This window comes from Cervus elaphus, chromosome 18, assembly GCF_910594005.1.
Source record: "Cervus elaphus chromosome 18, mCerEla1.1, whole genome shotgun sequence".
Lineage (NCBI taxonomy): Eukaryota > Metazoa > Chordata > Mammalia > Artiodactyla > Cervidae > Cervus > Cervus elaphus.
Genome location: NC_057832.1, coordinates 82,155,820 through 82,180,886, shown reverse-complemented (window position 1 = coordinate 82,180,886; position 25,067 = coordinate 82,155,820). Strand labels below are relative to the sequence as shown.

Genomic DNA, 25,067 nt, shown 5'->3' with positions numbered 1-25,067 from the left:
GGCACAGGTGGTCAACTTTGGGGTCGGAGTGCTTGCACCTTGCTCTAGTCTGAGGAAGTAACAGCCACTCAGACCAGAGACACAGAAATCTTTTCTTGAGTCACAAACAGGTTTACATATTCACTTGTCTATACAAATGGTCACCTTCTTTATATGTTGTTCTGCATCTTTAAGAAAAAATTTTTGTCCATTCTTTGTTACCACCATGAATCATTTACCTGCTTATTTGCTCAATTCCAGTGTATAGGTATAGTGATATCAGAATTGTAACCAGTACAACTTTTTATTTCAAAGTGCCAAAAAATACTTGGTGTTTCATCGCAGGTCCACACTGGTTGCTCAGGGGAGCCACAGGGCCTACTATGTGTGGACATGAAACCCAGGGGCATCCTCAGAGTCACAGGGCAGGCGAGGAAGCAGCCCAGGCAACCAGCAGCTTTGACAGCCTGCCTACTCCTTTCAGAAGCAGCTTCTGGTAGGACCAGGCCGTGGACGGTGCCCGGGGCTCTGGGATAGGACCAGGCTGGGTGTGACCTACGATGGCTGAGCACATGCAAGAGGTGTGTGCAAGCCCTGTGTGCGTGCACACCCCCAGTCAGGGCCAGAGTGCCCTGAAGGCCACACCACCTGCAGAGGTGCAGGGTTGAGTGAGGCTCCTGAGCATGACCGCTCGACTCTTAACAGTGAGGAATTCTGGGCAGGGGAAAGCTTAATTCAAGCACCAACAGTCAACATCCACTGCCCCACTGTTCAGTGTAAGAAACATCATAGATCCTTCAGCCATGCCCCAACCAATGAAGACTCACTTTATGGGGGATGTGGCAGAGGGTCTGGGGAATCTCAGCTTTGGTGGTTTGGGAGACTTGCAGGATGGCAGTGTTCCTTTCTATCGATGACACGTGTGCGTGCTGTCACTTCAGTCATGTCTGACTTTCTGCAACCCCATGGCCTATAGTGCACCAGGCTCCTCTGTCCATTGGATTCTCCAGGCAAGAATAACCTGGAGTGGGTTGCCCTGCCCTCCTCCAGGGGATGTTCCAACCCAGGGATAGAACCTGTGTCTTTTATGTTTCCTGTATTGCAGGCAGATTCTTTACCACTAGTGCCTCCTGGGAAGCCCTGTACAGAGGCATCGCTCTCCCGGCAGGGTGTGTCTGACCTTCCTAAAGGGGCAAAGATATAGGCACCAGAGTCATCAGAGGCCAGGCTCCCCAGATGACAGACCATGCCCTCCTCTCAGACTGCAGTGCAGACAGGAGGGACCCCAGCACCATTTCCACCCCACTGTGACACCCCTGGAGAAACAAGGAAGGGGGGGGCATGACGCTGCTGTGGCACTGGGATGTGCTCACGTGTGCCTACCTCTGCTGGGCCAGTGACAAACCACCACCCAGGCTCCCCACAACAGCCAGGCCCGGGCACGCGGGCTCACAGAGAAAATCCCGTAATCACCAAATTAAGGCGGTGTACTGCATCTTTTTGCAGACGAGGAAAACGGGGTTTTGGGTTGAGACCTGCCCTTCCACACACAGTACACTCCAGAACTTTACTGCACTTGACACTATTTTTTTTTTTTTACAAATGGAAGTTTGTGTCAATTCTGCATTCAGCATGTTTACTGCATCATTTCCCACAGCACTGGTTCACTCTATCTCTGTGTCACATTTTGGTAATTCTCACAATACTTGAAACTTTTTCATTATTATATTTGTGATGGTAATTTGTACTCAGTGCTCTTGGATATTACTATTGTGATTACTTTTTTGTTTTGTATTTTTAAATTAAGGTATGAACACTTTTTTTTTTTTTTAAAACATAACACTCTTGTATACTTAACAGACTACAAAGATGCTTGCTCCTTGGAAGGAAAGTTATGACCAACCTAGACAGCATATTAAAAAGCAGAGACATTATTTTGTCAATAAAGGTCCATCTAGCCAAAGCTATGGTTTTTCAAGTAGTCATGTATGGATGTGAGAGTTGGACCATAAAAAAAGCTGAGCGCCGAAGAATTGATGCTTTTGAACTGTGGTTTCGGAGGAGACTCTTGAGAGTCCCCTGGACTGCAAAGAGATCCAACCAGTCCATCCCATAGGAAATCAGTCCAGAATATTAATTGGGAGGACTGATGCTGAAGCTGAAACTCGAATACTTTGGCTACCTGATGCAAAGAACTGGCTCACTAGAAAAGATCCTGATGCTGGGAAAGACTGAAGAAGAGAGGAGAAGGGACAACAGAGGATGAGATGGTTGGATGGCATCACCGACTCAATAGATGTGAGTCTGAGAAAGCTGAGAGTTGGTGATCAACAGGGAAGCCTGGCATGCTGCAGTCCATGGGGTCACAAAGAGTCGGACACGACTGAGCGACTGAACTGAACTGAATAGTATAAATAAAACTTTTATATGCACTTGGAAACCAAAAACATACCTGAATCACTTTATTGAGGTGATAATTGCTTTATGACAATGGTCTGGAGCCCAGCCTTCAATGTCCCTGAGCTCTGTGCCTGTGTTTAGTTTCTATGTGAAGATTCACAAACACAAACGTGCCTGGTGTCTGATTAACAAACATCATTCTGACAAGTCCACTGGACCCTCCCATTAGATACAGAGACAATCCCGTGGGAGGTGGCTTTCTGCACCAATACGCTCAGAGGAGTTGTACAAGTTACCCTAATTTACAGACAGCAGGACTAGGGTGTCCTCGAGGTTCAGATGGGAGTGCCTCTTGGGATCACACCCTTTGAGTCATCCAACAGCAGTTGGAGGCAGGCTGCCCACCCTCTCCAGGGAGTGCCTTGATTCCATTTCATTTAGTCAGTTAAATAAGAAATGCTTCAAACCCATACTCAGAACTGTAGTAAAGAAACCACTCATAAATCTGGCTATGACCAAATTTTTCCTCTTCAGTAGAGAAGTCCAAAGAAGCTGTCTGACAGTTCGGGAGACATAGGTTCGATCCCTGGGTCAGGAAGGTCCCTTGGAGAAGGAAATGGCAACCCACTCCAGTACTCTTGCCTGGAAAATCCCATGGACAGAGGAGCCTGGTGGGCTACAGTCCATGGGGTCGCAAAGAGCTGGACACAACTGAGCGACTGAGCATGCCCTCAGAGAAGTGAAATCCGAAAAAAGAGGAAGGAGACAGTGAGAGCAGGACAGAATTGCTTCACTGAGCCCTGTGCCCACGATGGCCGGGTCCCTGCAGAAGGCTCAGCAAACTGCCCCCTCCTGGGGCCTTCCTCAGGTAAAGGGCATCCGGTGCCGCCCCCTGCCCCGCTCGGCCCTGGTGCAGCAGGCAGAAAAGGCCCCAGGACCCCACTGCCCTCCAAGTCACAGAAGCGGTAGGAATCAGCACAGAAACCATGGAAACCTAGGATTTCCATTTCAACAATCCCAGTGACCCGCACGTCCCCGCACAAGCCCTGCTCACATTCTCAGCCACGGGTCTCCGTGGGGCATCTGGTGGGGAGCAGTTCTTCCTGAACAAAACGCTGCCTGCCAGTCTCGTCCTCAGGATTCACTTTCCCACCAACATGCAGCACTGGGACATGGTCTGCAGTGGCCAGACAACCAGAGGCGGCCCACTCCAGCCAGTGCCTACGCTGGGCAGTCAGATGTCTTCAGATCCTTCTCCTCTCCTCCTGATACAGGACATGATGCACACCAGGCCTCAAGATCCACCTACCCAGGCAGGAAAGGAGGCGGGTGGTCTCAGGTGCCCCCCTCACGGCTACTCTCAAAGGCCCGAGAATCTCAGTGCTTCAATGATTCACCTTATTCATGGGTGGAGCTGGGGTCATAGACAGAGAAATAACACATGCTGAGCCTGAGTGCATCTGTCGCCTCAGTCCAAGCCAGGCTGAGGGGTAGGGTTCAGCGTCACTACGGGATGTAGGAGCTCTCTGAGTGTGAAAGACAAGCAAGGCTTGGCCATTCGGTCATTCAGGCCACCCACAGGGATGGAGCCCTGCCGGGATCAGGGCAGTGCAGCCTTAACACTGGCCACCACAAGAAAGTGGCATGGAGTGAGTGCAGGAAAATTCAGGGTTGCTAAAGACAGAACAGGAGAGCCAGTCCTCATATGGGGGCACCCGGACATACCCACTGAGCCCTGGAAAAGTGGGGGTTTGGGGCCAAGAAGTCGGGTGCCCGCCAAGCACTTAGCACCTGGGACTGAATACAGCCTAACTAGGAAGGTGGCACCATGGTTGCCAATTTACCACTGAGCCAACGGAGGTTCAAGAGGTGACATTCTCAGATCACTCACTAGAAAACTGTATTTTTAGAAGCCAGGAGCCCCTTGGCTACTCTTCACCTAAGTAAAGAGAACTCCCAGTTATGCGATAGAGTGAAATCATGTGGTCATAGATAACTCAAACACACAGATTTTCCTTGCACTGTGCTAGGGCAGATTCAGATTTATCTGGGTAACTATCTGATCCTATTTAAAAATGAACTTGAGAACCAGTGAGGTTCTTGATGTGACCCACTCTACCCGCTCAAATAAAGCTTGGACCTGCGCTGGGGCCAGCACTGGGAGTCACCGCCCGGTACCCTGGCACAGAACACCCATCCGTGCTGAAAGCTCTACAGCAAGTAGAATTTCCCCTGCGTCGCTGAACAGTGGAACAGCCTCCGGGAGGTTAGGCCACAGGCCCAAGATGAAACATGAATATGAAACAGTGATTCTCAAATGTGACTCAACATTAAAATCACATTAAAAACCCTGACTCTAGGGCCTCACCCCTTACCTGTGAAGTCACAACCTTCAGGAGTGAGGTCCAGGCGTCAGCACTTTTTTTAAACTCTCATGTTTCCAACACAAAAACAAGCTTGAGATCCAGGGCTCATCTTAACCTTGGATTCACACTGGAGTTTCACAAGTGGGGAACATTTAAGATAATTCTGACCCCTGAGCCACCACCCAGGCCAATACAACCAAACCTTCTGGAGGCGGAAGCTGCATGGGCACTTTCATCACCTGCATTTTGTCTAGTTCCCAGGTGAGTGTGCTGTGCAACCAGGTGGCAAATGCCGGCTCTGATGAGTGAATGAAAACTCATGACCTCCTAGAACATGACCTTCATCTTCTATCTGGGGCACTGCAAGGTAAAGCACCCTTAATCTATTTATCTTTATACGATCATATAAGAATGAAGCCTGCGTCATCAAGGCTTGCACGGTGGGTTCTGGAAACTCCCTCGCCTTCCTAGGAGCAAAAACAATCACCAAGGATTCGTTTGGATTATTTGGCTCCTGAGTTAAGTTTGAGGCCTCCTGATTTCAGCTCATTCAAATAAACATGTGCATCCTCTAAAGAGAGACTGGCAAAGGGAAAGTGACAACGAGAAACCCCAACACTCCTCCCAGCTTAAATGTTCCCAGAGTGATTCAACAATGACGTAAGGAGCTTTTCCCTCCTTAAGCTGAAACAGGAATTGATTCACCTGCAGGGTATATTCTTAAAGGGCTGGGTGATGCCTTTTAGAAATTCCTAGCCCGAGTGCAGAATAATGTTGAAGAGCTCAGGGAGCAGCCTCACCCCCTGGGATCTCTCTCTGACCCAACGGAGCCCAGAGCCTCAGGAGTCCTCACCAGCGGACTCCAGCCAAAGCAAACCAAGAGGCCGAGGAAAGGACGCCTACCATTTGGATTACAAAAGTGAAAATCCTTTCCACTGGGGAACAGCAAAGTGCTTGGTTCGGTGGTAGCACTTCCTCTAAAATGACATATTTAAAAGGGAAACTGATTGTGTCCAAAAAGCTAGGAAGCATTCCCTTCTACTATAAGAAATTTCAGCAATATGCTCATGCTTTACCCAGAGTAAGCTTGTAATTTACATCACAGGTGTAAAAAGTCACACAGCAACCAAAGGCAAGACCACTCCTGGCCCCCTGCATGACTCCGGTCCCTTAAGACACCAACAGCAGAGGCTGGTGCCGAGTTTGGGTTCCTTTTTGATTATTTGAATTTATTTTATTCTTACCTTCTCCTTCCACCCACTACCATCACTTGCTCTTACTGGCCTCTCCTCACAAACTTCATCTTTCAGCAATTGTGATGTTCCCACAGTGCACCTCAGGATGGTCCCTAGGACTGTCCACTTTTGGGCCCACCTTCAGTGGAAGGTGACGCAGGCAGATGTGGCCCTAGGCCCGAATGGCCGATGGGCCGTGAGAAGAAATAACACACAAGACTTGCAAGGAGAACCCAAGAGAGCTGTGACTCCCAGGCCTGTCTCGGCTGGAGCTGTTATAAACCTCTTTATTCTGAGCAAGAGGGGGTCTTGGCACTATCTACCCAAGGATGACATAAGTTAACACTTCTCCCCAGTGAAGGCATATGTGAGCCTCAGTCATACCTGTACTGACCAGCTGATTTCTACCACACATAAGGCAGAGCTTCTGAAAACAAGCCACCCATACCAGAGGTGAGGCCAGGGGGTCACCAAAGCAGACTTTCAAACATCTGAGGGGGCGGATTCTTGGCAAGTTAACCAAAGAACTGCCACACGGGCCAGCAATTCCACTCCTGGTATTACCCCCAAAGAACGAAAAGTGTCAGTTGCTCAGTCATGTCCGACTCTTTGCAATCCCGAGGACTGTAGCCCACCAGGCTCCACTGTCCATGGAATTTTCCCGGCAAGAATACTGGAGTGGGTTGCCATTTCCTTCTCCAGGGGATCTTCCTGACCCAGGGATTGAACCTGGGTCTCCTGAATTGTAGGCTGATTCTTTACTGTCTGAGCCACCAGGGAAGCCAGGAGTTCAAATGAATACTTATACGTGAACATTGACAGCAGCTCTATTCAGTCACCAAAAGGTCACCATCCACAGATGACTGGATAAGCACATTATGGGCTGTCCATGCAGCGGAATATCACTCAGCCTTAAGCTACAACATGAATGAGCCTGCAAAACCTTATGCTGAATGAAGCGGCCTGACTGCAAAGGTGACACATATCCTATGATCCCATTTATGTGAAATGCCCAGAGGAGGAGAATCTCCAGAGACAGAAAACAAACTGGGGCTCCCAGGGGCTGGGAGAGAGAGGAATGGGGGTGACTGCCATTGAGTACAGATTTCCTTTTGAAATTTCAGAAGTGCTCTGGAGCTAGATAGAGGGGATGGTTATATGACATTGTGAAGGTGCTTAATGCCATTTAATTGTACATTTTAAAGAGTTAAATGGTAAATTTTACAATAGATGCATTCTTCTCCAATAAAAGAGATCTGAGTGGGTTATTTTTGTTTCCCAGGCTGGTCTGCCTGAGGGTTTTCACCTTGAGATGTACACTAAATTAAATTGCTTTTTAAAAAATTTATCCTTTAACATGAGTGTTAGGGTGTTATATATATATTTTTTAATTGTGTTTAAGTAGTTTACACAAGCTGTGACTTTGATTTCAGGGTAGTAAAGTTGGCATCAGATAACAGATGTTCTAAACACAGAACGGTGGGCCTGAGGGGTTGAGAACCACTGCTGTAGGCCGGCCCAAGTGGTGCAGAGCAGGTAGAAGAAGCCACACCTCCCGGCCTCTCAGGAACATGGGGAGACGCCTGTCAGGGTGACCGCCTGGGGCACTCAAACCGCCTGCTGGTGAGTGAGGGTCACTGGAGCAAAAGGAACTGATTCATCAACTCAAATTTATAACATGCTTTTTATGAAACAAAAGATAGTAGTTGCAACGACAGCTTCCAGCAGTGACCATGCATTTCTCACTCTAAAATCTTTCCCAAATTAGAAGTGTGCAGAGCTCCCTGCAACATGGCAGGTCAACTCCATCACCAAATGTGCGCTTGTGAGCATCTGTCTGTCCACCGCTCTTCATGGTCCTAAAGCATCAGTTTGAAAGGGCCACGTGGCTGCTGCTGCTGCTAAGTCGCTTCAGTCATGTCCGACTCTGTGCGACCCCATAGATGGCAGCCCACCAGGCTCCCCCATCCCTGGGATTCTCCAGGCAAGAATACTGGAGTGGGTTGCCATTTCCTTCTCCAATGCATGAAAGTGAAAAGTGAAAGTGAAATCGCTCAGTCGTGTCCGACTGTTAGTGACCCCATGGACTGCAGCCTACCAGGCTCCTCCGTCCATGGGATATTCCAGGCAAGAGTACTGGAGTGGGGTACCATTGCCTTCTCCGTAACCCCAGGCAGGACCTCCTATTGGACTGCTGATGGCACCTGAATACCCCGCCTACCGCTCACCTCCAGTGACAGGACCTCTCAGATGGAGAAAGTGCAGTTTCGCCTGTGGCAACAAATAGAGAGCAAGAGTCCTTCCCAGGAACATCGCCAAAAGCCCTCAGCCTGGGATCACTGGCCATCGCTCCACAATCTCCTTTACCCTGGCTCCCTCCCTGATAGGCTTGGGTAGGAGGAAGTTGCTCCCCGCAACCATAATTCTTGGTTCCTCCTGCTTTCCAGGAGCTCATGACTGGCGTGGGGTGGGGGGTGGGGGGCAATGACAGAAGAGCAAGGGGACAGTCACAGGTCAGTGTTGTCCATGGAGATGGGCAGTGAGTCTGGACATGTGGGGAAGAGACAGTGGTTGGGAAAGCATTTCAGAGAGAATGTGACCCTAGACTGACCTATGACAACCCAGAGAGTCCCTGACAGGTGGAGGCCACTGAATGGAGCTCCAGGCCTCCTCAGGCTCCCTTAGGGGAGCACCGTGCCCGGCGGCTCCCTGCTCCTGTGCGTCCTGGGGGCCAGGGCGTCCTGCAGCTGTCCTGAGACTGGTCAGCATGACACACAGCCTGAAAACAACGCTCCAGCTCAGGTTGAAAACAACATCCAGAGCTGTCATGAGGACACCGATGGTACCCTGTAAGCCTTCGCCGACCCAAGGACGCTTGCTACCTTGCTCAGTGGGAACAGCTCTAGTGGACAGCTGAAGGTACAGGGGGTTTCAGCGTGCAATGAGAGGGCAGGCTTGAAGGTGGAGTTAGATTAACTGGTTCCAGGGACTATGATCAGAGCAGGCAGCCAGAAACTCTAACCACAAGCCGCTTCCAGACTTGCATGATCAGGACCTTGTGCATGGAAGGGAGGAGGAAGAGAGGGAAGTGGAGGAGGAGACAGCGTCAGGCAGACACCCACGTAGGAGCCATAACTTGACAGACTCCATGAGACGTAAATATGCATACACAGAGCAGGTCAATTAAGAAATTACTCTAGCCTTTAAAATGTATTCACCTTTTTTTGTGTTGAAAACATAACACTACATTTACCACCTTGACCATTTTTAAATGTAGAGTTCAATGTTAAGCATATTCAGACTGTTCTGCAACAGATCTCTGTTTGACTTTCTCATCTTGTAATACTGAATAAAAGTGACTCAGCTGAAGATGCTGAAGAGGTATGGAAACATAGACACATTTCCTTAAGCTCCACTCTGCTAGAGCTCTTCAGACAACATGAGTGAACCCAAATCCAGATTGCATTAGACTTGTGAGCATAGCACCCACCATCTAAACCCACCCAAAGAGAACCAAAACCTAGTTTCAGTGAGTTAGTCCTTCACTTTGTGTTCCCCAGAGGAAACCAGCGGAACTCATCCTTCACCCTCTTATTACTGATATTGCCTGCAGCTGCCAGGGTGGGCCCTACCAACCCCTCTCCTCCCAAGAACACAGAACTGCAGCCGGCTTCTGCAGGGATGCCAGATCCTGTCCCCTGGACACAGGACCACCCCTGACCGGCAAATGGTCATCCTGTCTTGGAAGGTGATGAGAAAAGGCCTAAGGGTGGAGAGAAAAGCCCTGAGCCCTCACTCTCTGCTCAATACATCCCCAGATCACACAGTTGGCAGCAGGTTCTGACCCTGATCCGGTACCCTCTTCCCGGAAATGCCTAAGAACTAACACAGGAAGGGCCCATGGGCCAACTCTGAGTCTGAGTCACCCGCCCTCTCTGACCTCAGGCTTCCTCTCTGTGACGGGACGTCATCTTCCACCTCGTTCAACCAGAGGAACCAGGAGTGCCTTGAAAGCAGGCTATCCTGGAGGAGGCGTCTTGGTTCTGAGAAGCCTGGCTTCCCTGGAAGCACAGGGGCTGTCTCCAAAGCCTCGCAGCAGCTGGCTGGGGTCCACGGCAGGCTTGGGTCCTGCTGCCCCAGGTGACGCTGGGGTCAGCCCAGGAAAGTTTTCCCCGACTCAGGGTCTGCGGCCTCGGGGAACAGAGGAAATCCTGAAGGCAGGCATTCTGTCTCAGAATGTGTTCTGTGTCCACACTCACCCCTTCTTCCCTCTTCTCCTCCTTCTCTGTGCACCTAGATTCCCGATCCATGAACACACCTGCACTTCGGCGCACCTGGGCCCGGCCTCTCCCCAGTGTCTGCACAGCCCCCACCCACCTCTCCCCGGGAAAGGCCTTGCTCTCTACTCCCCGATGCCCCGATCTCCTGTCACAACCCCGTGGGCTCCTGCCGCCGCGGCTCCCACCCGCGCTCAGGAGGTCCCGTGCTCATGGTGTGGACCCACGGCTGAGGACCTTGGGTTCTCATACTGGTTCCCTCTGGCTGGGGTTTAACGTGTAATTTAAATTGATGGGCTTTCCCCTATCAAGGACTGTAAGTTGATACTCGTTACTGTGACTCTCCTTCAGCATAAATCAGACCTCTGAAGTGGACGGGCACTCCTGCAGGGATGACTGTGTCCACAGAAGCACAAGAGGGGCGCTGGCACAATGTCCTAGTGCCATTTGCGAACTGAACATGGGCCAGCCAGGAGCCGACAACTGTGGGTGGGGGGGCTGATGTGCCATGAATAAAGTATCTTGACAATAGGAAACAAGGAGCCCATAGGTATGAGCAAAGAGAGCTGGCCGCCTGCCATCCATGGAATCATAAACTTCACATATTGAGTCATTCCTTTTGTTACTTGGTATTATCAGTTGAAATCTCCCCTCACTTAAAGGATGTGATCTAAGAAACCCACCTTTGAGCAGGGATGCAGTGCAGCTGGGCAACCTCGGGGGTGGGGCAACACGAGGCCCCAGCAGCGCCCAGATGGCAGTGGCTGAAGCACAGTCTGGTGTCCGCTCAGAGCAGGGGAACCACAGAGGCGCTGAGCACCTGCACGGAATGAAATGCCTCCACACTTCACCCCATTTTACAAGGCCGCCCAAGGCTTTCTGAGATTCCACCACTGTAGGGCTATTCTCTTGTCTCATGGGCCAGGGCCGACTTCCTACCCAGTCCATGATGAACCTCGCTAAGTTCTCCAAGCCAATTCAGCGAAGACACATGAGTTCTTGGAGGGTCACCTACACTTCCACCAGCACCACATCTGCTCTATTTACAAACATTACTACATGCCAGGAAACAAAAGAAGTCACTGGCACGGCCCTCCGGGGGTTTTTGAACTGGGAGCAGAATTTGAGTTTAGTGGAATTAGGTCTCAGCCATAGGATGCAGAGTAAGACAGATGGAGGCTGTTTATACACTATGAATATGAAAGTCGCTCAGTCGTGTCCAACTCTGCGACCCCATGTAGCCTGCCAGACTCCTCTGTCCGTGGAATTCTCCAGGCCAGAATACTGGAGTGGGTAGCCTAACCCTTCTCCAGGGGATCTTCCTGACCCAGGAATCAAACTGGGGTCTCCTGCATTGCAAGTGGGTTCTTTACCAACTGAGCTTCTAGGGAAGCCTGTTTATTCATCGGGAATGAACGTCAGGGGTGATGCAGACATAGCGCCAAGAACAGGGGACGTGCTGAGTGGCACTGCTCACTATCACCTTACCATTACCCCCCCATCATCATCGTCACCCTCACCACCATCACTATCATCACCATCACCATCACCACCACCCCCATCATCACCATCGTCACCCTCACCTCCATCACTACCATCACCATCACTATCATCACCAGCACCATCACCACCACCCCCACCATCACCATCGTCACCCTCACCTCCATCACTATCATCACCATCACCATCACTATCATTACCATCACCATCACCACCCCCCTACCATCACCATCGTCACCCTCACCTCCATCACCATCATTACCATCACCACCACCATCACCATCATCACCCTCACCACCACTATCATTACCATCACCACCCCCCCACCATCACCATCGTCACCCTCACCTCCATCACTATCATCACCATCACCATCACTATCATCATTAACCCTACCACCACCACCATCCTCACCATTATTATTATTGTGCTGATTGCAGGTAGACTTTCTCAGAAAATACTTGGCCTTCGCATATAACTGTCATCTCAAAAATAACCAGAGCCTGGTAGACATGCTGCTGCCTGAAGAGCTGGTGCAATGTGAGGTGTGCAGGACACGCAGCCAGCCCCAGGAGGAGCTCCAGGTAATACCACCCCCAACTCCCTACCACCAGGTAACTTGTGGTCTTTCTCATAATCAGGACACACTCTGCAAAGAGGGAAGGATTTCACTGACTTCAGGATGCTGAAGTCTCTGTGACAAACCTTTTTCTACAGTCAGAATTAAGACACACCATGCAGCAGTCAGCATCTGGGGGCAAGATGTGCGGCAGGCCAAGGAGGCTCTCATGTAGAAAATACAGCTTCATAGAACTTTCCAGCCTGTTTCCCATTTGTGTGCAAGACTTGGGGCCGCTCTGGTCAGATACTGACCCACATCAATAGGGCTGAGCCTCAGGCACACAGACATGGGACGATGCATCTGTGGGGTAAAAGCCATTGTCCTGCAAATATCACGGAGCCTTTCAGACTCAATGTCCCCTTCCTACTCAGCGTGGTAGAGCCAAGAACCACATGTGGACCAGCTCAGCTTGGCAGCCCTGGCCTCCCCCATCCAGAGGATGGAAGTGTGCGATGGGGATCTGAACATCTTCAAAGCACAGGGATCCAGCATCCCCGAACCTTCTGAAAGGTGCCACAACTCAGCATCAGTTGATTAGCTGACTCTCCTTGCCATCTAGTGATTTTTTCCTATTGCTGGCTGGTCTAGCTTTTTTGCAATTGAAAGATGTAAATACTCGGATGACATTTTGATATTAAAATCAAATGGGTTCCAGTGTCCTCTATACCAGCCAGGGAGAGAAGAAACTTCTCTCTCCATCTCAATTCAAATGGCTGAAAGCTAGAGACATGCATATTCTTTAGATGGGATTTCTAGCAAGACAAGACGTCCCAGAATGAGAGCCAGATATCCGCCTGCAGACTGTTCCAAAAACCCTCTACACTGTCCAGATCCTTTTCATCAATGTGGTGTGCGTCTCCAAGGCTCTGCATTTCCCGGCTTGGCACTGTCCTCAAACAGGAGCTCGCTCTGAAACTGAAAGCTGAACTCCAAGTTAGAAGGCCAGTCCTCATGCTGCGAGCTGCAAGCTTCCCAGCTGGAGGGTATTCATCGCTGCTCAGGGGTCCTACCAGAAGCTCATGCCCAAATTTCAGGAAGGTCTCTGAAGATTAGTGTCCATGTTTATTTATACCTCATCCCCTGACATCACCATAGTTTTACAAGTATACAAGAAAACTGACAAATACCCAAGATTCCTAACAAATATGAATGGATTAATAAACACTCTTAACTGAATTTGCATAATTAATAACCTAACATTCGCTGAAATTTTACAGGTCTGTTGACGTATTCAAGTCCCTTCATTTTAAAAATGTCATTACTTTATAAGACCAGGAAACAGAAAAGATCTAAAATCAAAATTAAAATTCCAGTAATTACAGTGATGAGTTTATCAAGTAATTTAAGTATAGCTAACTAAAGGATGGAGGAGATGAAGGGACTTTCTAAAACCCCAGGCTCTACGTTCTACTGTTAAAAGACAGAAGAATCATTCGGGGCTATGTTCCATCCACTGGAAAACAAATGAACTAAAGGGAGCTGTCAGACAGTAACCTGAGCTTAGAATCCTTCTCTCTTCCATACACTCGGCCGCCCCCAACCTCTTCCAAATCTCAAAGGAGGTTTTAATTCAAGAAAGGGAAAAAAAAAGATTTCTGGTTTTAATTTTTCCAAGAAATTCCTTTTAAGTAGGTTTGGTGAGGTAAGAGACAGGATGCGGATAGCTTTGTTCCCACTGAAACTTTTTTTAAAGTCAGAATCTCCTGAATGTATCTGACTAAATGAGTTCATATATCCAAATCCTTCCATCTGTTTTGTTGCTACAATTACTACTGTTGTCCAGCAGCTACATATTCAAGTCTGATAACGTACTCCCAGAAGGCTCTCTCAGTTTTTCCCAACTCCCAAGCTTCTGATATCCAAGGGCCCAGGTACTCAGGGAAAGGAAATGAATGTCACAGCGTGCGTGCGAGCTCAGTTGCCTCAGTCGTGTCCCACTCTTTGCGATCCCATGGACTGTAGCCCACCAGGCTCCTCTGTCCACAGGATTCTCCAGGCAAGAAGACTGGAGTGGGTTCTTGCCAACCCAGGGATCGAACCCGCATCTTCTGCATTGCAGGCGGATTCTTTAGCATCGAGCCACCAGGGAAGCCAGGATGTCATAGCATCATCACATTTATGATCCAGGTACCCTTCAGGGGCTTGCAGACCAGCACTGCCTGCACCTTTCCACCAGCCAGTTATGTGATAGGGTTTAGTAGATGGAGCGAAATGAAATTCAGAAACTACACCCTTAATCCAAAGTCACACAGTCAGCCAACGCACAGCCAGACAGGACCAAGGTCTGCAAAGCTCAGGTTTCCCAAGCCATCTGGGACCTGGCTGGGTCTGAAATCTACCCTGTCTGACTGCAAAGCAGGCAGGGCTTCTGTGTGCAGCCACAGGGCCGAGTCCTGCGAACCACCTATGAGACCTTAGGCGGGCCACGTCCTGACACCTCTGGAAACGCAACTGTTAGACGGGATCTGTTCTTGCAGCTAAGGGGCCTGAGATAAAAGGGCCCAGAACAATCCCAGTGGCAAGAGCAGCACTCCTGCCCCATCAGTGACCCTGGCTCAGCCCTCGGGGTCAGACTCAGGACTAGGAGGAAGCTACAGAATCCTTCCTTCATCCCACCTCCCATCTTCACTTTTAGAGGCAGGATCCTTAGGGAACCAGCTGACACCAAAGATGTGGATGCACACCTACATGCAAACACAGGGAGGCCTGGTCTCACTGGTCACCACACTCTCGACCCCCAAGGTGACCCCTGGGTCCTTGCAGCTCCACCCCTCCCTAAGCCTCCCCAGACCTCAGCAGCACCCAGGTTTGGACAACTGATTTGGCCTGTCTCCTCTATGTGGAAGCTTCTAGACTTGGCCATATCTCCTCTGTGTGGAAGTTTCTATACACACACTCCCCCGATGGCCTCACATACTATTCCTTGACCCACTCTGTCCCAGTGCCCACTGCCTGCGGGGCATCCTCCCAGGCCGCCCTGGCTCCACAGCCTGTGCCTCTCCAACATGGAAAGCCTAGCACAGGCTAGAACCCAATGCTTGCTCCCACATCCACTCGGCCATATAGCCAGAGGTCACCTCTGTCCACTACAGCCACCCCCAGCCTTCCCAGGTCTCGCAGCTGGGCAGGAAGCCCTGGCCCTGCACAAACCACGTTCTAAGAGCCTGCACAGTGCCCGCCTCCTGCGCAGCAGAGCCCTGAAGGCTGCAGGGTGCACACAGGTTCACCCTCAGGGCCCGCGTCCCTGCTGTGCTGGGGCTGCCGCTGGGCCCTGCAGCCTGCCGTGGTGGCTGGGATCCTTACCAAGCCTCTAGGCCCTGACTCCCAGAACCTACCCCTCCATCACTCCTCCCACTCCCCACCTCCACCCACCCCACAGCCCTCTCTCTCTAGCTCGAGCTTGCTGCCCCATGAACAGCCTCCCCACTCCCTGGGTGGCCAGCTCGTGGCCACTGTCCACACCTAAACGGTGTGGTCACTTGCCTGTCCTTACAAGATTGCACCCAAGGCCCCAGCTGTCCTCATTCCTCTCTTTCAGACTCTGTGATGAGCCCAGAGCTCTTCCATAAAACCTTATTCTGCAAAACACAGACAAGTGTGTATCCCATGAAACCCCAGCTCACCTTGCCTCACTGGGGCCCTGCCAGGGCCTTCTGTGTCCTGCAGGCGGCCACCTGCCCGCAGCCCGCCTCCCATGACTTCTGGGGGCATGGGGCCATTGGCCTGGCTGCCCGACATGTTCATGTGGGTGGGGATGGGCTCAAACGTGGGGTCCAGCTCCAAGATCAGCCTGTTGAGCTGTTCAATGGATTGGTCGATGTCCAGGGTGGGTGAGCCCGGGGACGGGTCTGCGCCCAGCTCCGGGCCAGTACCATTCACGACTTTGACATCTGGAATCCTGGGTTTGAAGGCTGCTTTGCCGGGAGGGGGTCTCTGTATATCGGGAGGATGTGGCCCAGGGCCTATGCCCCTCTGGACGGCCACTCTGCTGCTGGCCCCCCGAGTGGGGGTGAGTGGGACCCTAGGCTGTGTCTGCAGCATGCCGGAACTGTCGGTTGCACCACGGCCGCTGAGCCTGGCCTCCCCGTCAGGGGCAAAGCTGTACTGGTGAGCGGCCACCATCTGCTGCTGGCGCACCCAGGTCTGCGTGGAGTAGCTGCTCGGCCCATAGGCCTGTGTCTGGGTGGGCACGGAGGGCTTCCTGAGCACAGGTTGTGGCTGCTTGGGCTCGCGGCTCCCGAAAGCCCGCTCTCGCTCGAACAGGGGCTCCGCGGCGAGCCCCAGATCCGGGGCCAGAGCGCCATGCTGATCTTCGCCAGCGGTGCTGCTGAATCCATCAGACAGAAGGGAGTTCTGGCTGCTCTGGTGGCAGGTGAAGGGGCTCAGGTGGGCTGACTGGTGGCCCTCCGAGGAGGACAGGGTCCCAATGCTGTCCACACTGTGCAGGTCGTGGCTGGGCATCTCGTCATCCAGGATGTCCGTCTCTCGGTCCTTGGGGGTGGTGTCTCCGTTCACGTGGACCTGGGCCGGTACAACGTGGCGGGTCCCGCTGTACTTGCTGCGAGCATCACTCATATCCTTGAGGGGGCTTCCAGAATCCTCAAGGCCAAAGCCACTGAGCAACTGATCCAGCTCGGCCTTCTCCTGGGGGCTCAGGCCCCTCTTGGGTCCTGGAGTCAGGTGCTCCTCGGTCCTGTCGGTCCTCACCGAGGCTGTGGAGTGGCCCGAGTCACTGCTGACAGACAAGGTGTGGTCGCTGTGGTCTGGGCTGCTGGCGGCCGGGACGGCGGGAGACCCACCTGGGACACTAGGATCTGAGGCGCTCTTCTTTCTCACCTTGGCGTAAAGACTGCCGTCCACGGGGCCCTGCGTGTGCAGCACTGGTGGGGAGGAAATGAGAGACAGACTGTAAGTCAAAGATGAAAGGGGGCTTTGGGCTCTCAGAACACATCTATATTTTGTCTAAACAAATAAACAAATTCATAACTTAGGATGTTCAGGGCCAAAGGCTCTTCTAGAATCCAAAAATTCTACATGTACTCCTGCGTAGCAAATGCCCACAAAGAAATCTGAATAATCAAACATCTTCAGGCCCTACCTTTGTATGCAAAGAGAAGGGTCATTTAGAGAATCTTTGGGCTTCTTCACACTCAGAGTCATCTTGCCCTGAGGGCTCACTGTTCATTTCATCTGTAGTATGAATGGTGAGCACAGCTCCACTCACAAGTCTCCAAGACCCAAGAATGGACTGTGCATAAGACAGGGGAGAGCTTCTGTCAGCACCTACAAGGCATCTTCCAGGGGCCTGGGTAACAAATCCTTAGTAAACAGAACATCTGACTTAGGTGCCTGCTGTTGTCAACCTTCTGAGATCCGCTAGAATCTCAACATGTAGCTCATCAAAAAGAGAAAGCACAGGAACTGGTCTCCGGCCTGCCTTCCTGGAAGCGCAGCATCTCTGGGCCAAGAAGGTGCCCACGAAGGAAGAGCAGGACCTCAAAACACAGAGGGGTAGGCACTGATCTCCATGCACCGGGACGGCCAAGAGAAACAAAATTAGGCCCCCAATGCAGATGGGAAGAGTGGAACCCTCTGCCACTATTATTAATTACAACCACTCGCTGGCTCACAGCAAAGAGCTGGGAGGGCACTCAACAGCACACGAGAGCTCGCGGTCAGCACCTCCCCACTGCATCCTCCTCTGCCTCCCTGCTTTCCCAACTGTGAAACTACAGGCAGACCACAATAATGGAGCCGCAGAGGGCCTGACCCGTGTCTGTGGCCCCGGGAGTCGCTGCATTCCAGCGGCGACTGGGCCTGGAGCCGCTCTGAGGGACCCAGCTCTAGCCCTGATGCACTCCACCATCAGCAGGTTTCAGCTTTTTAAAAAAACACAGGGGGGACACTACAGGACAGAGACCTGTAGTGGGCTGCTACACTGAGAGCACATGAGACTCCGGCTTCCTTTTTATCTCAACTGTGCACAAGAGGAAGAAGCAGAGCGAGAAGTTGACGGGGGACACGGGACACAGGGATACAGGCTGGTGTGAACCTCGGGACCCTCCTTTTAATGTAGCGCCTGGTGGGTGGGCTGGGGGGAGCAATGATACACAAAATACAGTAAATAAACCAAGTCTGCAAGACAGACAACTGGACGTGAGCGTCTAAGTAAGAGGCAGGAACTAGATGCAGCCGTAGGGTCGTTAGGGAATGGTGTCAACGACAGCTGGTGGTCACAGAGCACCAATCACGGGGTATGCACTCAGTGTATTTTCTCTGACTTTCTAGCATATTCCCTTTGTAAAGATGAAGAATTGAGGCTGAAAGAGCATGAGTAACTTTCCCAGGTCGGGGAGCTGTGGGAAGCCCAGGTGGGACCAAAACCCAGGTTCTCTGGCTCCATAGCCTGGGCACCCCTGCTGCACGTGGCCTGTCCACAGACAGGTGGCACCCGGTCATGATGCTTTGCATAGCATCAGCGAGTGACCCGAAGGTGCCAGGGGGAGGAACTGCTGAACCCAGCTCCGCACATGAGGACCTCGGAATGAGTGCCCCAAGTTAGGGGACACCTGCAAACGTCACGCTTCCAACTGTCAAAGTGAAAAATCGACCCATGTGTGAGTCACTAGGTCACTGTGTTTAGGATGTTCTGGGCTCACGCAGAACAGCCCGTGGGTGAAGTGGGAGCTGGAGCATAAGACAGACACCAGTTCAAGTCCTCTGCCCCAGCCGTGCACAGTGGGGGGATGCCTGTGCCCTACATGAAACTCAAACACGGACACTGAAAGTCACAGCACACAGATGAGCATCTTTCATCTCATTTCTTCACCAGCTGTGGCCAACAAAATGAAGGCAAGACCTGGGGAATCAGGTATTCCCCTTTTGCTTTGCTGAGCGAGCAGCAGAAGACACTCTGCTCCATGAGAATCTCAATCCCCCCAGAGCGGAGGGGTGGACAGCGCCAGGCCCAGGGGTGGCCAGGGCAGACCACTAGCCTCACAGCCGGCAGGGAGTTGGCAATGTCTTAGAAACAGATGTCCATGCGTCCATGACTCCAGTCCTCCTCCCTCAATCTGAATGAAAACGGACTGGCACAATGAATTAAAGGAAAAAAGGAAGCCAAGAACGAGCTGTACAAAAATTCTGATTTACATTCAGGCACTGCCCCAAAGTGCCTGTTAATTATTTTGAGTAGAGCCCCGTGGCCAGCCTCACATGGAGAACAGTCCACAAGAGCCTGCAGGAAGCGGAACAGGACAAGATATTCCCTTGGCTGCAGAGTTACAAGTAATCCCAATCTTACTGTTTTTATTAGTATTAGAAATCTTAAAATAATAATAAACACGTTAAAAACAACCCGAGTGCCGCTGACAAAACACCGGCTCTGTGTGAGGCCAGGCACGGAACATTTAGGCCTTCGTCTCATGGACCCTCAGAGCTTCTTAGGGTATGCAGCGAGGGATGGAGCCAAACCCCACCACAGACTCCTTTCTAAACTTCCTACCATGCGGGCAGGTTACTTTTTATGTTGGAAAATGTCCAATACCTTTTATATCTATAGGAAAACTTTACAAACCAAATCAGTGAGCCCTCAAAGTCAGACCCATCAAAACTTCTAAATCACTCTGTAGGAGCTTGAATCTTCCCAAAGGCAGCACCGGGCCCCTGGGGGGCTGTCCAGGGGCCTCCCCGCTGTACCATGCTTTGTGATCCCAGGGTGTGGGAGGCAAGGAGGGAGAAGGGCCTCTGGCACCCACTGCCCCTGCCCTGCATTCTCCACAGAAGGACTCGGACTGAGTTTCCCTGAATCTGCAGGTGGGATTCCTGCTCGGCGTTTACTCTGTGCATTCCTGGTCAGGACGTTTACACCGTCCAAGCCCCTTATTTATAAAAGGGAATAGTCAGTCTTATCTTTCAAGGCACTTGTAAGAATTAGAGGACATGTGTAAAAAACACAGGCCCAAGGCTCCCAATGTGTGAATTCATGGGTGCTGTGAATTCCTTGTGACCCCATGGACTCTAGCCTGCCAGGCTCTTCTGTCCACGGGATTCTCCAGGCATACTGGGGTAGGCTGACATGCCCTCCTCCAGGGAATCTTCCCAATCCAGGGATCAAACCCACATCTCCTGCGTCTCCCACATTGGCGGGCAGATTCTTTACCACTGAGTCACCAGGCTACTCCTAATATGAGTAGCCACAATTTTTAAAAGCTCCTTCCATGGTGGACAAGGCCTGGCCTCCCCTGACTGTGCTGCTTCACTTCTCTCCTGTCCACCACTCAGACCACAGCAGGCACGCTCCTGCCCCAGGACCTTTGCTCATGCCCTTCTCCACCTGCAGTGCTATCTTGGCTTGCTCTCTCACCTCCTCAGAGTGGATTCTCCTTTCTGTCCCTGCTGGGTGTTTGTCTGCGGCACACACCTACAGCCAGATATACTGCAGACTTACCAATGTCTCCCCCACAAGAACATGGGCTCCTGCAGGGAAGGGATCTGTTTTTTGTATCTGGGGATACCTGTGGTATCCCCAGCATTAGGGACCCCCCAGTGGGCCCCGAGTACTGAGAGACTGAATGTTTTGGCTTCTTCTTACATGATAAAACCTGGGGAACTATTTTGGAAAGATGCTCTGCTGTCTCAGTAGGAAAAAAAAAAAAAACTAACGACAGCCATCCAAACAAGCAAGGGTCTGATGGCAGAAGTGCCCACAGCCCTTGACCTGCAGCCCCAGGGTCTCCACGCCCCAGACACCAAAACAACCTCTCCAGGTAGACTGCACAGACCCACTTAGTGGGCCTTCAAATGCCACCCAATAAGACTGGGAAGGTGCTGAAGTCAATGTGAGGGTTTCAAAATGTCAAAGAAAACGAGTTGTGAGCCTAAACATGACTCAATGTACCTATTGGATAGGCAGAGGCCCAAGGGACATCTGAACGCTATCTGTGCAGCCGCAGGAACTGGGGGTGTGATGAGGGTCCTGACATACAGTAGGTGCATAACAATGACACTGAATCTTTGCCATTCCCCGTCTCCTTACTCCTGCCACCTGTGAGGTGGACTTTTCTGAGTCGGTTAGTTCCCACAGCTTCAGGGCGGGCAGGGTGTCCCCACCTATGTATGGCCCCTCTAAACCACACCTGGAGAAAGAATGACCTTGCCTACACTGGGCTGGAATTTTGTTTTCTGAGACCCCATGTGAAAACTGCAGGGTGAGAGCAATGAAAACAGAATCACCAGGGACAAAAGTTATATGGGGGGTTTGGGGGAGGAAGTCATTGCATGACTGACTGCCAAACCCTCCATGGAAAATGAGACACAAGCCCTAACCTGTTCTGTGAAGCCCCCAAAACTTTGGTCAGTTTTCAAGGACATTCTGACATAACTGATGGCAAAGTACCTCTTTTAATGAGATTTGGAAAAGTGATTGATGCAACAAGTAATTTTCAGAGAACTGATGAAGCCAAACTTTCTTCTGGTGACGCTTGGAAGGGCTGGGGATGGGGTCCCACCACTGCCACCATTGCCAGCCTCCAGCGGAAGGGAGGGTGGGAACCCTCAGGTGAAGGAGGCTTGGGGCTGTGAAGCTCTGCTCCATCACAGAACGCAGAGTGCTATCAGAGCCACTGGGTGGGTGAAGGGTGGAAGGTGGAGTCGTTCACTTCATCTGCCCCTTGCATCCTTTCATATATTTAAATGACATGTTATAATTTTGTGCTTCCAGCTCATGGGGATTTTGAAGGAACTTAATCCTCATTCTGCAAATGGAGACCCCAATCACCAGACTGGGATGTGAGCCACCCAGGACCCCCAGCGTTTCTGCTGCAGATGCAGGACAAGAGACAGCCTCTACCTGTCCCAGTGCAGATCAACCATTCTCTGTGCCCCGTCCCTTCCCGCTGTCCCCACCCCATTGAACAGAACCCAGAGCCCCTTCCAAAAGCTGGCCTGTGAGTTATCTGGTAATGTTTCCCCTGCAGCCAGGGCCTGGTTAAAAATCAAACATAACTACAGCTCCGATTGCTCCCACTGAAAGACACACCAGGGGGGTTCTCATCTGGAAAAAAAACAAACAAACCAGAAGGAAAAAAGAGCCAGAGGACATTCTCTGCCTCAGTAAAGGGCAGAGGCTGTCGGACAGACTTGCCACTCCACCCCAGCTACCCTGTGACGATTCCCTGCCCGCTCCCACTTGACTTTTGAGTGGGGGCTATCTCACAAGGAGGGACAGAGACACCCCCAAAATATTTCAAAAGCAAGCAAAGAAAATGAAGAAGACAGGAAGAAAAATGAAAACATTCCTTCCCAACCTGACTGAACACAGATTAACCAATGCCCACCTGTGCTCACAGGTATGTGCTCACAGGTATGTGAAGAATTGGCCAAAGGGAAGGCAACATCTCAATTTCACCTCCATTCAAGTACCAACCACTCGGGCCCCAAAAAGGTGTAGAACTGCTCTGTACTAAGTTCAACCATCCCCTAGCCCTGCTTCCAACAAAAAAAATCGATTTGAAACAAAAGAGCAAACCTGACAGATACACTAAGCTCGCTGAAATCTTTCTTTCTTTCAAATACTGAATCTATGAATCTTATGCTTTACTATTGTGAAAGGTTTGCTTTAAAAAGTAACTTTTTATTTCAAAAGCGCTAACAGTATCTTCCCTGCAAGTCTTCACTGGAGAAAAACAGAAAACTCCTCTCCAGGAAACGTCCATTGAGAGTTTACTAAGCACTGACCATAGCTGCTGGTTAGTTGTTACTGGAGACTGAAATGGAATACTCAGCAAAGTCCCAATCATATGCTGCGACGAACCAGCCTGGGGAATACGGACAGGAACAAGAGATGGAGGGCGTCAGGCACATCTCACGGCATCAGATGGGTCAGCAGAGACAGAAAGAGAGAGCAAGACTGCAGGAAGGGATGTTCCCAGAAGCTGCTGCTCTCAGGTGTGGGCTACATCCAGGGGAGGTTACAGAGAATCATTACTTTTCTCATCAGAGGGCAGAACACAGGAAACAACCCTCTCCTGCAATAGGGCTGACATTCTAAAGACAGAGGCTCTTTTTAAGAATCTCCTATGTGCCAGGACGGGCTTTCCAGGTGGCCCTAATGGTAAAGAACCCTCTATAAGATGAGAAAACAGAAGCTCAGAGAGGTTATGCCAATATTTAACATAATAAAAGGTTACTGGAATCATCTGGAATGCAAATCTACCTCTGTTTCACTCCCTAATCCATGCTTTCTGTTTTTTTAAAAACACTGGAATTCTAAACCTGACCAACCACTTTAATGTGAAATTAACAATTTAATTTTGGAAAGGAATTTGCCTAAATATTTTCTTTTCAATTCCCTCTTTCCCTCTCCCTCTCTCACACACACACTCCTTAGAAACTACTTAATCACCCTGCTTTCCTCCCTAACTCCTGAAATGGTTCGTTGTCGGGACAGAAGCCTGTGTTCTGAGGCTGCTGGGTTGATGATGGCAGTGTTATGTCTGTTTCCTAGGCTGCAGTAGCGGGAGCTCATGGCAGGCTGTGCATTTCTGTCCTTAAAATTAAGGAACTGTTCCCGGGTGGACCACTCAGTTCCCTCCCACTGTGCCCACCACGCCCACCACGCCCACCGCACCCACCGCACCCACAGCCACTTGGGAGCCCTGATAAAGGAAAGGCTCCCCACCCACCCTGACTCACGAGGAGACAGGCTGTGTCTCTGGGCACAGCCTGCTGACCACTGTCAGTCACTTCTACTTCCTGCGGCAGCCCCACATGAACCATCTCCAGCTCGCTCTAAAGATTCTCTGCTTGAGGCCACTCAGCTAAACCAATTCACTCTATCAAAAAGTCCCAATACCAGAACCTATATGTCCTCATGGAAGTCTCACAGCCACAGTCATCCCTGGAAAAGTGTCTGAGAAGAAAGAAAGAAATGATGCCATTGTCTGCATCCACATCCAAGGTACTGAGAGCAACCAGACTCCAAAGACTTCAACTGACATCCTGGGGAGAGATCGGGAAACGGGCTCAGGGAGGGCAGGCTGCTGCAAAGGGCCATCAGGGGTGAGTGGGGTGACAGAAATGTTCTTACTGTGGCTGTGATGGGAGTTTCAGGGTGGGAAGTGAAACTCCTAGAACTGGACAGTAAAGAGAGTGAACTTTACTTTATGTAAATTATACCTCAATGATTTAAAAGATCATGAATTCAAGCCAGAAATGAGGCTCACAGTGCAATGGGCCCCTGCTGTGTCCACCTTTCCCACCCCCCTCGCCTTATCTCCACCCCCCACTGCTTGAATTCCTCCACCTTCTCCCTCTCTTTCAGGATCTTCCTTCCTTTTCCTAGACTCAGTGAGATCGTGGCGAGTTCTCTTGTCTTCAGTGTAGCTGTCAGGGTCCCTTTGTGCTCCACCCCCACCCCTGCCTTGTGACACACAGCTTGTTTTAACTTTTTCACTGGAGTGATTTATGTGCACATCCTCAGTCCCCCTCTAGACGTTCTGGCATAATCCACCTGGGTGTGAATCCTAATTAAAAATCCCGCCCACAGCTGTGTGACCCTGGGTGAGTTACTCAACCTCTCTGAGCTCCACTTCCCTTATTGGAGAAGTTGGCTGGCAATGGGGTGCTTGATGATCCTGGATCATCAAGTGATCACCAGGATCATCCTGGTGATTCAGTGAGACCAACA

The 25,067-nt window shown here is 50.9% G+C and overlaps 1 protein-coding gene across 7 annotated transcripts in view; it reads right to left on the bottom strand.

Moving 5' to 3' along the window:
• TNS3 (tensin 3) overlaps window positions 1-25,067 on the bottom strand; it is a 220,506-nt gene that overhangs the window by 49,550 nt on the left and 145,889 nt on the right. For all 7 annotated transcript variants that reach the window (XM_043872501.1, XM_043872497.1, XM_043872499.1 and 4 more), the window contains one exon: window positions 16,003-17,259. In XM_043872501.1, coding sequence (XP_043728436.1) covers window positions 16,003-17,259 — 1,257 coding nt within the window. The remainder of the gene's footprint in view (window positions 1-16,002; window positions 17,260-25,067) is intronic.